The 15,668-nt window shown below is 45.9% G+C and overlaps 1 protein-coding gene across 2 annotated transcripts in view; it reads left to right on the top strand.

Annotated features, from left to right (window-relative positions):
- SCAPER (S-phase cyclin A associated protein in the ER) overlaps positions 1-15,668 on the top strand; it is a 3,246,499-nt gene that overhangs the window by 558,355 nt on the left and 2,672,476 nt on the right. For both annotated transcript variants that reach the window (XM_078685236.1, XM_078685237.1), the window contains exon 8: positions 851-1,011. In XM_078685236.1, coding sequence (XP_078541362.1) covers positions 851-1,011 — 161 coding nt within the window. The remainder of the gene's footprint in view (positions 1-850; positions 1,012-15,668) is intronic.

Here is a 15,668-nt window from a genome sequence, read left to right as displayed (position 1 = left end):
TTGTTAATCGGGCTGTGATACAGGACATATTGAACATGGAAAATACGGCCAATGTCGAATGGTTAGCATACATCAAGCAATTTATGTTTGATATTGGACACTGCGAATACTATGAGGATCCATTATCTATGGGAACTATACCCAGAGGATTTTTTAAAAAACTGAGTTTGGAATACCTCAAGGATAAAAGAAGAAGAGCAGAAGCCAGTAAAAAAACAGTTGCTTTGCATAACTTGATATTGACTGGAGTAAAAGTACAGCCCTATTTGACCCTGATGATGTCAAATCACGATCGATTTCTTTTAACCCGCTTTAGATTGAATCTTGTTTTTAGACTTCTGTCCTTCCCAAAAATGAATTTATGGTCGCAGACTTTATCAATCTGCCCCTGTGATGATTCCTCGACCCAATCCGACATTCACATTTTATTCTTTTGTAAATTTTATATTATTCCTCGCCGAAAATTTTTACTCCCCTTTCTTAAAGACATGAACATAAAAAGATGTCGTTCAGCTTTTCTAGAATGTCAGAGAATGGATACTGTTTTTACTGTTGTGGTTCTTTTAAGCTATTTTAAACATGTTTTGAAATTAATGAAATCTATTACCGTAAATGAAATATAATGATAATATGTATTCTAAGTTAGTTCCTTTTTTATATAGTGTGTATTGTTCATGTTGTTACTTTCATGGTTAACGATTTTTAACCGAATAAAGTACTTTCTGATTCTGAACTTGTTCTGTCACATATTTTGCTTTAATTTAATTTTCACTTTCCATGTTTGATTCACTTGCTGGAGACTGTACTATTCCTAGCAAGTTAACTTTTTTTTTATTGTTCATATCTTTAGGGGCCCTTCTATGACGATACCTGCTACTCGGCTCCCACCTACTGGTGTAAGTTGGGCTGACAAAGTAAAAGCAAACCATGCTGGCACTTCAGTCTGCATAGAGGTTGTAAATGATCAGACTAATATGCCTACAGCAACCCAGAAGTCTTCACGGAAACATGGTAAGTGTTTTTTACTGGACTTATATTTGATTTCATGTTCAAGCTGATATATGTTTGCAATTGTTGATTAGTACACGCCCTATTTACTGTTGGCTGTTTATACCCCTCGCGTTGACAATGAGACAATTACATTTTCTGATACAAAAAAAAGTGAATTACATTTTCTCTGCTGCTCAATAGTACTGCACAGTGCTCCATATCACTTTACTCTCTGTATGCCCCATAAGCCCAACATTTATCTAACATAGATGATGGAATAGCTATCTTTAAGAGCAGCTAAAAATTACAATATGGTACGAAGTTAAATGTCCCGAGCCCTTGATTTCACTAAATTGTTTTTCTGCCTTAATCTCCTCTACAGACTCATTACTTCCAATAAACTATCCTTCACAATAAACTCCCTCCCATCAGCACTGCAACCCAGAAGCAGCTCACTGCCAATTGCTTTGCCTACTACTTCTATTGAAAATATAAAATCTGTTAGAAGTACATACTGCACCCTCCTCAAGTGCTCACTTCCCCATTATATACCCTTCCACCACCACCAGTGCTGATCATAATTACTCCTCCCCGATTTATCTTGCCAAACGGAACCCTATAATCTAACTGCTAGCATTTTCTTTGTTCCCTCCCAACACTTGCCCCCAAAATTGGTAGACCAGTAGCCTTATTATATTTTCTGCTTTGCTTCACTTTGCTCTTCACGCATTGTTTACTGTCTGCAATTTTCCGTGTATGCTTAAAATCTGAAGTGTTACTACCCTTGATCAGGAAATTGACAGCTGATGACTCGTCCTCCCTCCAAATACCGCCTTACCGCCCAACTTCAATTATTTAAAATAATTTTAAAAAGTAATGTATTTATGCACTGTGCTCACGTAATGCATTGTCTCTTTCATCTTACTAACTTCACTGCAATCTGCCATTCAAAAATTCAGCTCCACCGAAATGGTTCTTAACCATATTTAAAACATTTGAGTTCTGTGATCACAGCCACCCCTAATTTGTTCTTGTTCTCTTGGATCTTTCTGCTATACTCATCACTGTTGCCCATAAGAAAACGGATGGCTCTAGAGTCTCTAATGTTGAAATGCTTGAACATGGAAATCCTTTATTTCCAGGCTTCTTAGACCCCATCCTGTCTCCTCTAGCTCCTTCTTCCCTAAACATTTTCACACTTTATTGGGCATCGCACACATCTCACTCCTGATAGATTCTAGCAGATGAACATTATGAAAGTTTGTTAAAGCCTCCCTTTCCGAAGGGCTACTTTCTTGACAAACTCATTCACAGTGAGGATGCTGGAATGTTGTAACAGCTTCCTGGTGCTACTCCCTATAAATTCGCATTCCTAATTAATACTTCTCCCAGAAGGTTCCTGGCCATATCAATATCGCAGGTGCCAGACTAGTTGAGGAAAACCTCTCCAAGCAATTATCGCCAGAATTTCCAAGAAGTGCTACATGAAACCAACTGGGGCTCCAGCAGACCCTGGATATGTCAACATTGGGCTATATGCCTACGAGCTGACGCCAGTAAGTGTTTTTCGGAACCTAACCAAAGCACATCTGGAGCTCCTACTTAGTTGTTAACAATTTCTTGAATTGTTTTTGGTGTTACCAGAAGGTCTAGGTCAAATGTCTCCTCTAGAGATGTCAGGCTTTAAACTTATTAGGGAATGTTGGAAACAGATGTCTATTTCCTTTCGCTACAATATCTGCATGTCGTGTCTGTGGACGGAATACATCCCTTTGAACTGTGTCCAAAGATGAAACCCCTGGCCATAAGGGACTGGAAATACTCGTTATTCCTATCTTGACCTCATAATGAGACTACCAAATATGTCTTTTTCCTTTCCCTCAGGTCAATTGGTAGACAATAGATGGTCCTTCTAGGTGTCCTCTGATAAAAAGCACAAAAATAAACAGGACGGCAAGTCCTCATCTTCTTCCTTAAGGAAAAGGGAGACTATTGTCTGGACAAGTTGGAGAGTCAGTGAAGACCCTCCTTGCTACTTAAGAGAAACCATTATTATGCTCAACAGGCAGCCAACAGATTGCATGCCGTCACAGTCCTGCACTGACTGATCCAAAATGTATTTTGGCCCATCCTTCTCTGTACAGCTTGGTAGTTCAGGTGTTCTCTATAAAAATGGAATGCAGTGCTTTTAACTCCACTTTATCTGGCCGTGAATTTAAGGGTTTGGGCAACATGGGGCAGAAGGTGAAGAATACACACAATGCATAGTATTCTTTATTAACTGTACGATTAATTAAAATCTTTACAGTATAAAACACATGAACGCCCCCCCCAGAAAGCCCTTCGCCCAATAAAACCCTGTGTACAACTTTAAAATAACATAGCGAGTATTTTAACTACTTTATGTCCATTAAAATTTGTGTTAAAAATATATTTTTTTAAATTACATTTAAAAAAAAAAAACATTTTTATTTGGTCCTTGTCTTCCCACCTTCGAGAATTTAGAGCTTGTGTAGGAGTTCGACGTGGTTGTTCTTGGCACAATACCAGCTGTTAGTCAGAATGGTCTCCATGAGGCCCTAAGCCTACCCTGCTATGATTTTTAAGTCCGATGAATCCACTTACTTTACAAGCTAAATTAACCAACAGCTTGTATGGTTGGGGTTCCAAATGGTACTGCTTACACAATATCAGGACCCCTTGGGTCTGTGGCCTTTTGGTGGAGCTCAAGTGCCATTCTGACTTGGTGGTTAAACTTGCCGACCCTAGCTAGTAGGCAGGTCGTAGTTACAGAGAAGCACCAGTCCGAGGCCTCTCTAGATTTCTGTAGCCTAGGTTCCGTAGGGCCGGGCGCAGCAGACGATGTCGATCGCTGTCCAGCTTGGTACAGCAGCACAGAAGATGCAATCAGGATTCTCTGCGGTAGCTGCATAGCCGGCAGGCGATGGCACCATCCGTACGTGCCCATTTTGGGTTAAAGTCAACAATTCTGAGGGCCAAGAGACGCAAATGCAGAATTTTCTTCCTCGCTTGAATTGATAGCGAGTCTTGCAAGTATGGTTGAGGTTTGCCTGGGATATAAGACTTATCCAGGGCCAGGGTTAATGTATTGTGCCGAAGTGTTGAGCAGTTAAGCTCAAATGAGATGATCTGGACTTGGCGCTTTATGGCTTGAGCCCAGTCAGAATAGTGAATTTCAAGGAGGGGTAAGCTTTTGCCCTCAATTTTCAGGGAGGCAATACCTTTTTCCACCATAGCGTGCCATGGGGTGCCCGCTTGTCCAAAAATTGTTTTTAAAAAGTGTTTAAGGTTATTTTCGGGTGCTTTCAGCACTCTGATGTAGTATTTTAACAAGTCCCGCTGTAGTGTCGGTTCTGGGCGTTTCCGGCCTATTTCTAGCCTTAGCCTGTTGCCCCTTGCCTTTTTTGGGGCTTGTAGCACGAGTTTGTACACTTTCACCTGGGCCGCGTTGATCTTTTTCTCAAATGCTCCTGGATAAGCTAAGTGGCCGTACGTAGTTGAGGGGATCAGTTTTGCCCTAAGTACGGTCAGCATAGGTTCTACTGAGGGGCTGGCTAGGCGATGGCTTAGTCGTCTCAGGGACAGAATTATTCTATCGATTCTAGGTTTTAACTCCTTTACATGTTTGACTGCTGTGACCCTCTCTGTCACCCAGATAATTGTAGGAAGGGGCTGTACTGATTCGGTGCTCCCGCAAGTACCATGTTGCTTGTTTTTTGTGGTGGTATTTGCCGAAGATTACTATCTTTGTCTTGCTCTCTTTGATCCGAAGGCAATTTTCCTTATTGTATGTTGCCAGACTGTTTAAAGGTTCTTTGGAGCCCCACCCTGGTGTGGTCCATGACCACCGTGTTGTCTGCTTACTGAAGGGTACCCAGGGCCAGCTTCCCCAGTCTTGGGGGTACTAAGTTTGCATCTTTCAAAGCTTGCCTCATGTCTGCTGTGTACAAGTTGAAAAGTAGGGGGGCCAGCACGCACCCCTGCTTAAGTCCAGAGTTGGTGTCGATTCTTGCTGTTGTAATTGTTGGACTTAATTTCACCTGGACCCATGTCCCCTCATAAAGAGCTTTTATGGCTTTAAGCAGAATTTGAGGGAGCCCCCAGGTCTCAAGCTTTGCCCATAGCCGACTCCTGTTTACTCGGTCGAAGGCGGTAGAATAGTCTATGAAACAACAGAACAGGGGCAACTTATTCCTTCGCAAGGTAAGAGAGCGCTATGATATTATCCAAGGTGGAACTATTGGCCCTAAAGCCAGTCTGTGAGGGCGGGAGAATGCCGTTCTTATCTACACAGGCCTCCAGATCCCTTAATAGTAGGCGGGCGTATACCTTGTAGGCTTCTATATCAAGAAGCGCTATGAGCCTATAGTTGGCCGGATTCGAGTGGTCACCCTTCTTATATATAGGAAATAGGACCGAGCCTTTCCAAGATGTTGGCAGAATTGCAGTGGCAAATGAGTGATTGAATAGCGGGGTGAGTATGGTTGCAAAAAAGGCAGGGGCAGTTTTAAAGACCTGGGCAGGAATACCGTTTGGGCCGGGAGCCCCATCTGTTCTTATAGCCCTAATGAATTTTAAGATCTCCTCCTCTGTGTACTTTGCGGATGGGCTGGGCCCTGGGGAGTCTTTCGGCGTGCTTTGAGTTGTAATAGTTACAGCAGCCTCCTTGGACCACTCTGAGCTGCCAGGGATGGTCTGGTTTACCCCACTGGTGTACAGCCCCTTTGCAAATTCTTCCCACACAGCCCCTGCAACACTGTTTTACTTATGCTGCCTCTGGGGGTCAGGCTATTAATATAACACCATAGCTTGCTATTGTCCTTTTGTTTCATTAGGGAAAACACTTTGAGCCAGTTCTTTTCTGACCACTGCCTTTTCAGCTCCCAGAGTTTCTTTTTGTAATTGGCTCGCAGGGCAGAGATAGAAGTCTTCGCTGGCAGGTTAATGCCTTTCTTTTTTTCCTTGATTGCCTTATTAAGCGCTTTCTTGCTTTGTGTCAAACTCCATGGTTTTTTGCGTCTTGGCCTGGTGTTATTTTGACGGTTTCTTGGTTGGTTGGAGTTACCCAAGCTCTTCAATAAATCCGTGGTCAGTATTTCCCAGTAGTGTGTGATGTTCTTTATGTCTTGTGACTTTAGATCTACCTCCCTGCTGGCTACAAACTGTGTCAGGCTGTCACTGAGGTTGGTCGACCATTTTATTCTCTTGAGGACTCTATGGTGTTCTTCGCCTGAGGTTGCTCTGATTATTTGCTGAGCTTCCACCTGTCCCCGCACCAGGTTGAATGTGGCGCGGAGGGGCCTGTGGTCGCTTTCCTCTCTCGTCCACAGTGAAGTCACAAAGTTTATGGGCCAGCCCTTCGTTAGTAAAGATATAGTCTATGGTGGATATATTCCTGAAGGTCGGTTTAGCGGTGCAGGAGGGATGGCGCGTTTTTTGTGACCCATGAGTAGATTGCAGGTTAAAGTTTGTGAGAAATTCAGTCAGTGGGGCTGACTTCTTGCTTGAGGACGCAGCGGGGAACAAACCCAGGCCTCTAGTGTTGAAATCGCCTGCTATTATCACTTCATGATGCTCTAAGCTTATGAGTAGATCTTCCAACGTGGTAATGAGTGCTTCCATTGCCTGATGCATTTGATATTTAGTTGGATTGATGTAACAGTTGATTAGTAAAAGGGGGTGGGACTTTTGACCCGTTTTCAACCCCTCTATTGTAATGGCTTGAAGATCGGGTGACGCCACTTTTAGTTCTGTAATCTTGAATTTGCAGGCGTGGCTTACAAAGATGGAAAGGCCCCCTGACGGCCGTCCAAAGATGGTCCTTTTGGTCGTTGATATAGAACGTTCGTAGAAGCCTCCAATTGGGGTGGTTGACCTCGCCCAGGTCTCCTGGAATGTACAATATGTCTCCCTGTGCGAGGTATTCAAGTGAGGCTATGTCTCCGAAAATGTTGCTTAGCCCTGCTACGTTCCATGAAATGATGGTGAGCTTTCGGTCTTGGCCCCTGGGTGGATGAAAGTATGCACTATTTCCGTTGGTATATGTTTGGTTAGGGACCCTGTCTCCGTGTGACCTCCAAGTAGTCCAGACCTTGCTGAAGCCGCTGCACTCTCCGCTGCGTGTCTTTATGAAAGATGTTAATTTTAAGCGGAGTTCTTGGCCTCCCCCCCTATTTTTGGTCTCCCGTCCAGGCTTATGGGCCTGGTTCCTTTGAGGACTGAGGTAGATCCTTGCTGGCCATGGTTAGGCATGAGAACATGTGGATATTTAGGCGCCCTGGGGGCAGTGACTTCGATGCCTCATTCAGCGAGTTGTGTGGCTTCCTTGAGGACCGCATATTGGACCTGCTGTTGTGCGAATCCGAGTAAGGTGGAGTCGCCATGGGTGTCCGTCTCCACACTTTTGAACATTACCCACTCGATCTCGTCTGAGGTGATTTGTGCCAAGGATGCAATGGAGCCAAAGAGGCGAACAATATTAGACCTGTTTAAAATGTCGTAGGAGCCTTTGGCAATGTATCTGGGAGTCAGCAGCACCTCGTATATGGCAGGTTGGTTTTTATGTTGAGGAGGGCGCAAGGTCTGTCCTTCTCCCAGAGTAGTGTGACTCTGGCAGTTTTTTGTTCAGAGGGTTTTGTAGGTGATTCCTGGCCGCAGTCTGCCTGACACCTCATTTAGTGAACCATCCTCTCTTTGGACTCTTAGCAGCTCACCCTGGTTTAAGTTGGAGTTTATTACAGTCTTGTGTAGGTGCACCAAGCCAGGGGGGCTAGGGGCGCTGGTTTGTGCACCGAGTACCTCCTGTGCCATCCTCAGCTGAACCTCCTCGACGTGTCTATTCTCCCGATGGGTGATCTGAAGACTTTGGGCCTTATCTGGGACTGGAGGAACATCTCTTGGCTTCGTGGCCTTAGTTTCCTGTTTGAAGTTGAAAATGGGATAAAGTGGTTTTGGACTGCTTTTATTTACCGTGTCACCAAATGTTTGTGTTACTGGTAATATTTGTCGGCTTTTAACTTTGGATTTCTTCATTTGTTTCTTTAATCTTTTTTTAGCCCTTCTTGACAGTGGAGCTTTCATTCCTGCTGATGCACCTTCGGCCTTCGCCGCTGGGGGGGTGTCAAATGAGTCGTCACTTGTAGTATCAAGAGCCAAGACCTCGAGCTCCCCATTCCCTTGTGCCACCGAAGAGGTGTTATTACTTAGCCCTGCCTGTGACTCCTTTGATGGGCTGCTAGCCACAATGCGATAGTTAGACAGTTCGGAATGCACCGTCTTCAAGGCTGATGGCTTTTGAGTAGCTTGTTCTGGGGGGGACGTCTCACTTTGCCCTTTGGCTAGTGCCAACATGTCTTTTAAAACTTCTGGTAGACTTGCCCATTTTTCAATGATGGCTGCATTATCGTCGGTGTTAGCCACGTTGGCGTGTTGGGCTTCGAGTAGGACCTCTAGTTTAGCCAACTTATCGTCTTGACGCGCCAGATGCTGAGCAATTGAGTACAGCAGGTCGATTTGTAATTCCATCTTTGTGGACTACCATAGCAGGGCCCTGGCCATTGTGTCCTGTACTTCTCTTATTGCTGACCGATTTAACATTTTGAATGTAACTTCTTCCGTTGCGTCTTGCTGGTGTGCTAGGCCCAGCGGGCTCCATCCCTCTGTTTGAGACGTTCCCGGGACGGCAGTTCTGCCCAGGTTTATTGGTGTTACTTCCAATGTTCGTTCGATAGACTGTTCTAGTTTTTGCAGGAATGATGTTGTTAGTGCGTCCATTCCTGAGTGGGTAGTCTTCTGTTTTTCGCGAGGTGTCTCCGTTGGGGTAGATCGTTTGTGTATACTCTTTGGGGAAGTAGCTGCAGCTGCCTCCTTATGCTCTTTCTCCTCACTCTCCCTCGCCATAGGTCTCGCATGAATGTCGGCTGTGATCCATGTCGGGCTCTTCGCCATAGCGACAGGCTGGAGGCATGCCTCGGGACTCCCAGTTTTTTGAGTGGCAACAAACTCACAGGGATGAGGACACCTCTGATCTTTATTTGTCTTTAGAGGACCCAGTTTAAGGATGATCTCTGGCACTGACTCTGCTTGACCCTCGCCCACGGCTGTAGGGCCACAGGAAGCCTGGAAAAAATGAGTGATGAGTCCTTGAGGGAGGTTATTGCCATTACCTGATTCCTGGGATTTTTGAGAGCTGATGCTCCTTGTTATCCGTCTTCTTGCTGTGCTTTCGGGGTCCGCCTCCGGCTCTGCCTCCGTGCTTGACTGGGTCTTCTTAAACGCATCCTCAGGCACCGAAAGCTGGGGCTCAAAGCAATGTGACTCAGTGCTTATGGGCCTCCTTGTTGAACAGTGGCCCCTGTGTTTAATTTGTATGCCTGATTCTGCAAGCACACAGTAACTGAGGGGGACTACAATACCCAGAGTCCTTTGTGTCAGCAGTTAGTTGCCTGAATTGGAGGTGGGTGTCGTGGGGTGGATCGTGGTGTAATTGCGGCAGCTTTAAGTTTGAAATGAACACGTATTGGCGCTCTTGGTAAAGGGGTGCTGAAGTCAACCAGATGAGATAATTGGCCCTGGCCTGCTTTCGAGACCGGCAATGAGAGTGTAAGGGGATGACGGAAGAGGCGCAGGTGGTGGGCCTTAAGAAGGTCTGGAAATGTTAGAGCGAGTCTGAGCAAAGTTTATGAACAGGTGCTGGACGAGACTGGTCCAAAATTTATTGTTCGTCTTAAAGGGGAGGAGGGGGCAAGCGGTACACTCAGGGGGAACTGCGGGCTGGGAGACCTAGTCAGGCAGCCCCTCGGTCCACCCCGGGCTCTTACTTCGCAGCCGCCTCTATCGGCGGCCGCGCTCGCCACCAGGACTTACCTCCCACGTGGAGTAGAGCTGGCTAGGCTGGACTGCTCCTTCCACCGTGACTCGCCACTCGCTGTTCTCTCTCGCCTCAGTTGCAGGTCATGTGCCGCTCTCTCCGGCTCTCTCTGGCGGTCCGGCTGCAGCTGTGGTCTCGGGCGAGGCCCCCGCTCTCCACGGCTCCCACAGCTTGCGGCGCACGCCGGACCCCCCGCGGCCTGCAGTATGCTGCAGCCTTGTTTCTTCAGCCGTGGATAACTGCCGCTTTTGCCCTACAGTTCGGCGCTGCGGCTTCTCAGCTCACCACAGCCGGTGTCGGTGCCGAGGCTGCAGGCTGGGCAGTGCGGTCAGCGAAGGTGGTGGCGATGGCGACTCTACTGCTTGCTGCTCTTCTCCGTCTGGTCAGCGGAGGCGGTGGCGATGGCGGCCCTACTGCTTGCTGCTCTGCTCTGCTCCGATTCACAAGCAGAAACCCAAGCCAATGATGACAGGTTTTTTCTCTTCCAGCATCCTCAATTTCTGCTGAATCAGCTGCTCGCGAGCTGGGCCATAACGATGCAATTTGTAATTTTTGAGGAAACATTTTTTGGGGTGCTTTTAAAATTTTTTTTAACTTGATGAGGGACTGGCAACTAGCATCCCCAACAATAACATTTTACCAAAAACGATGAAAAAGGAAACCTTGACAAAGCCAAAAGGCTAGTGGTCTATGCCAGACCTCTTACCTTTGCCAGGGCTTAAGATTGGCCAGTCCCCCCTCGCCTTTTGTGCATGTGTTTTCTCTGTCTTGTGGGCAGTTTAATTGAAAGAGAATGTTATGATTTGTTGTTTTAGATCTTCTCGTAGAACCGGAATAAGGAAAGTTGTTTTGGAACATGATCCGAAATTATCATCAGATGTACCTCAATATTGTATACTTGGGACATTAAGGCATTAGCCACTAAGCTGGATCTTTGAGTACGTCTGTAAACGTTGAAAAGGTAGTCTTCTTTTTGGACAGTGTGCTTTACTCTCCAAGTATCTTTCAAACCCAAAGCTCTAAATTATTTTTGAATGCTTGAGAAAAGGCTCTTGGGCACTGGTAGCTAGCCACCGACCCTGTTCGGGTCCCAAACTGAGTCAAAGTCTCTAACAAGAATAATATCCTCAACTGGGAGGTCTGCCAGTGTATTGAGTAGTGATACTAGGTAAGTGACTTGACCTGTATGCAGGATGTATACAGAGGCCACTGTAATGTATCTATTGTGTGCAAATCCTGAAACCATTAAGTTCCTACCTTTTTTGTCTGCTGTATGAGCTTTAGGTTTAAACCCTAGTGATCGAAAGAAGAATAGAGCCACCCTGTTGCGTTTTGTCTAACATGCCAGGAGGTTTGATTTGTGTCTCATATGATATTCGTCTTCTTTGCATACAATGTCTCTTGTAGAACAGTTACATTGTATCTCACCTCCCACAGATATTGTCATACCTGTGTACTCTTATTAGGATGTTAAGAACTTATGTATTCAATCTCATTTTGGTGCTTATTAATGTCTATGATGTTTGTCTTGTTTGATAATTGCCACCTCTTACCCCTCCGTACTGAGCGGTAGTCTTTACATATGTATTTCTATCGGGCTTGTTTGTTAATTTTCTTTCTTTTATATGGTAGTCAATATCCTCATCATCATCATCTTAGTCTTTATTCGGTTTCAAGAAATAAAACCATAAAAGCGCACATTAAAATATCCTAAAACAAAACTCACAGGAACATGTCAAATGAGATGATAACCGAGAAAAAAAATAAGATCAGGGATTCAAAGACTCCAAAATCACGTGAACGTTACCAGGTAAAGAGAGATTGTTCTGGTTGACTCTGTTAATCACATCTGATGAAAGCCTTTGATGGACTAGAAGTGAGCGAAACAATACAAAGTGCATAGTGCCGTAAGAAACATACAGGAGACAAGGTAATTAGTCAAAACATGACCTGAGCCTGATAGTCAATTTTAAAGACTTAAGTACATAAAAAAAATTGCTACCCGGGAGCATTTGTAAAAAGATAAAAGTGGGTGCACTTGCCTAAAGTTGGACTTTTTCAAGATCGGAGCAAAAAAGGTCTTTCTGGGTATATCATAAAAGTTACAAAGCATCATGAAATGGACCATGTCCTGTGGGGATTTTCCATCGCAACCGCAGGACGACAGATTTTGGCCCTTGCACTGCCCTCTTGGATGGGCGAGGAGGAGATGGAAGGGGTCAAAACGAAACCTGGTCAACAAGAATCGATCGTATGAGTTTGTGAAACTCAGTAAATAAAGCTCCACCGTCAAGATGGTTCTTAACATGATGAAGCGACGTACACTGGGCTTCAAAAGCTCCTTCTCTTCCCTGGCCATTGACTGCTGCGCAAAGAATGCCACCTTTATATTATTCAGGTCCTTCTTGTTGGCCAGGTCAGGATTAGTGAAGAGGTCTCCTCTCCCCATGCTTGTGAGACATTCCTTGATGTATTTGAGCCACGGAACTCGGAAGGCATGATCAAGAGCCAGACCGTCCTTTAAAATCATTTTATTTAGCAATGTCCCCTTGCCAGTCCAGATTTTTAACCACAGAGACGCAGGGCAGTAGGCTCTCAAATATGTGATATAGGTCAAACCAAGCTCCTCATGTACTGTGAAAGAGGGGGTGTCCTGTGGAACAGATAAGAGCTGTCTCAGGAACTTGTTTTCAGCAATTTGAATGTCATCCGGGGTGGTGGACCCCCAGATTTCACTGCCATATAGTGCTTTAGAGCTACACTTGGCCCTATAAAGTTGTAAATGGGTTCCCTGCCGGTCTTTTACTCAATCTAGATGCAAAGTTAAAAATAGCTGCCGACTCCGGAATAAGGTAATTTTTCCTGTGAGTTATTTGGGGCCCCTGTTTAATTTTTGCATCGAACAGAACCCCCAGGTATGAGAGAACCCTACCTTAAAGGTATAGGGCCTGCTTGGGAGGAAACCTACTTACATGACATAGGCCATTGAATTATTGACCAACAGGTCCTGATCCCCCAGAAATTGAACAAAAGAGTTTAAGAGCATTTGCAGACCCTGCTGAGTCCCAGCCATCAAGACGGCATCGTCTGCATACAGCAAAACTGGGAGGCCGCGCTGTCCCACCTGGGGATAGTCCACCTTGGTCTCCAGAAGGATCGTCTCTAAGCATGTTTTGTATGGTAGTCTCCCTAGATGCCCCTACAAACTTCTTTCCCCACCCCAGCTTGGCCTCTGATAATCAATTACAACTGAATTGAAAATTAGATCATGTCCATAGTTAAGTGTGATGAGTGGTGCACCTTTGCATGGGTTGGATATCACAGTGACTTCTCTTCCAGGGGATCCTCATCAAAGTCATAAGCACTGAATATTCCCGCCCACGTGCGGGGACCCCGAAATAATATAAAAATATATATGTAAATCACATATAAATAGATCCACATATATGTATTCACATATATAATTTTTTCTCACACCAATGCAGCGCCAAAATAGAGGCTAAACAATGTAAATAGTCATACATGCACTGTAATTAGCAAGGAAACAAAAAACACATTAGGTCAAATAGCCCTTGAACTTTGTGTTTTTATGAGCAAATAACACTCATAAATCCTGAAAATTGCTAATAAATAGACATCGTTAGCCACAGGCTTCATTGAAAAGCAATAGCATAGAAAATGAAAACATTTTCAACAAAAACTGGCACCGTGCCTTTAAGGCAGCCATAACCCCTGGCTTCCCATCATGCCTCAGGGGAAACAGTTAGGTCAGTTGTTCTTTCCGGCTCCTTCAGTCAGGACCCTGGTTCAACAGCTCCCTTTCTTTTTGACTTTGTCAAAAAATACTAGAGATTTTCTACAAATTTTACTTTCACTCGACGTCTTTTGGGCATAGAGTGTTAGTGCTACCTTTTTTTAATCTTAAAAAAGGAATTTTTCTGTCAAAAATGCCTTCTCTTTTTGAACACTGCCCTTCCTTTGGGAAGAAGAAAGCCAGGACTGATACACATCCTGTGTGTATCCTCTGTCTCCCTGAGACACATTCCGCAGGCACTTGTGAACACTGCAAGACTTTGTCCAGGAGTACCCTCAAAGATAGGGAGAGAATAAGGATTTATGGTCTCTCTGAGAGAGGTAGGTCTCCTAAGAGGCAGAAGAAGCGCAGGATCGAAGTCGCGAGAAGTCCCGACTTGTTCTCCTTCGGCATCGGGATCGGCGTCGAAGAGGCCGTCGATGACGGCGAAGAGTCACCTTCCTTCGACGACTAGGACTTCAGCGTCGAGAGACAAGGTACCTCGAGAGAGAGGTCTCCGTTGGAGCATAGGAGCTCAATGTCGAGACAGCCGACGTCGAAGCATCACCACCAGTCTTCGACGTCGCAGCTTCCTCCGTCGACGCCTGGTCATCGGTATTCGACGTCGAGGCATCCTCCGTCGGTGTCCGGCCATCGACGCTCGATGGCGAGGCAACCTCCGTCGTCGCCCAGCCACCGGCGATCAACGTCGAGAAGGTCTCAGTCGACGTCACACCATCAACGGTCGACGTCGAAGCAGCCTCCGTCGTCGCCCAGTCACCGGCGATCGACGTCGAGAAGATCCCAGTCGACGTCACAACATAGACGTTTGACGTCGAAGCATCTGTCTTCAAGGCAAGTCTCTCCTTCACGATCCCAGAGGAGGTCGCCTTCGGGACAGAATACTCAAGAGACAGTTCATCAACCCTCAGCTCAGTCTCATTCCTTAGCACCACAGCAGAGGTCTCCAAGATCAGCTTCAGCTGCGGAGGTGGAATCTATCTCAGGGAGAAGATTTAGATCGATAGAACATTCTCCAGTGCATATGAGCCCTGTCGGACGATCTGGCTTCGCGGAGTCACACAAGGTCTACTTCCAGAGGGAAAGTGTCTCTAGTGAGCCTGTCATCATCTTCTTCGGGCTCCCGCTCTTCTCACCGTGATAGATCCCCAGCTGTGGTCCTCTATTCCTCCGATAGTGAACGGTCCAGGCATTCTCCGGCACGTTCGCAGCATGAACACACAAATTTGCCACCCACCGGCACGTTCGCCAACGAGGGAGCACACCCAGAAGTCTCATCACATCAGGCTATCTCCAAGATGGTATAGGCGTCTTCATCACTGGGCTCCCGACAAGAAACCAGCATCCTGGATGCAAGCGGATCAGGGCAAGCAAGTTTCACAGCCCAGGGTGCGATCACGCTCCTAAGTGCGTTCCAGTAGACGCAGATCGAGGTCTAGGAGCAGGAGACGGGCACGCAAATCTCCAACTCCATCTTCATCTTCCCTGACCCGCTCTCATAGGGTTTATTCTCCGACTCTAACGGATAGTCCTCCATTGAGAATATCCCCTATAGACAATATTTTTACTTTTCAAGACATTTTGGGCAGGGGTGCTCTGAAACTGGGAGTGCCTATGACTACTCCACAGGTCAAGACCTCGGTGATCTTCGAGACCTTACATCACAGGTCTGCACCCAAGCCTCTGTTGCCTTTGGTACCCGGGATTATGGAACCGGTGAATGAGGTATTCCTTACTCCAGCGACAATAAAGGCCACCCCAGCGAGGATTCTCAAAAAGTACCGCTCGCCAGAAGAGGACCCGCTTTTCCTCAGGGCCGACCCACCACCAGACTCGGTGATTATAGCGGCGGTGAAAAAATCCAGTGCTGTAGCTTCCTCCTCCACACTGCCTCCGGATAAGGAAAACAAATCACAAGATTCGTGGGGAAGAAGGGTCTGCTACACCTCAGCCTCCTTTCTCAAGGTCTCTAAT

This window comes from Lissotriton helveticus, chromosome 3_2, assembly GCF_964261635.1.
Source record: "Lissotriton helveticus chromosome 3_2, aLisHel1.1, whole genome shotgun sequence".
NCBI lineage: Eukaryota > Metazoa > Chordata > Amphibia > Caudata > Salamandridae > Lissotriton > Lissotriton helveticus.
The sequence above is the reverse complement of the archived record's forward strand: the minus strand, read 5'-3'. Positions and strand labels throughout refer to the sequence as shown.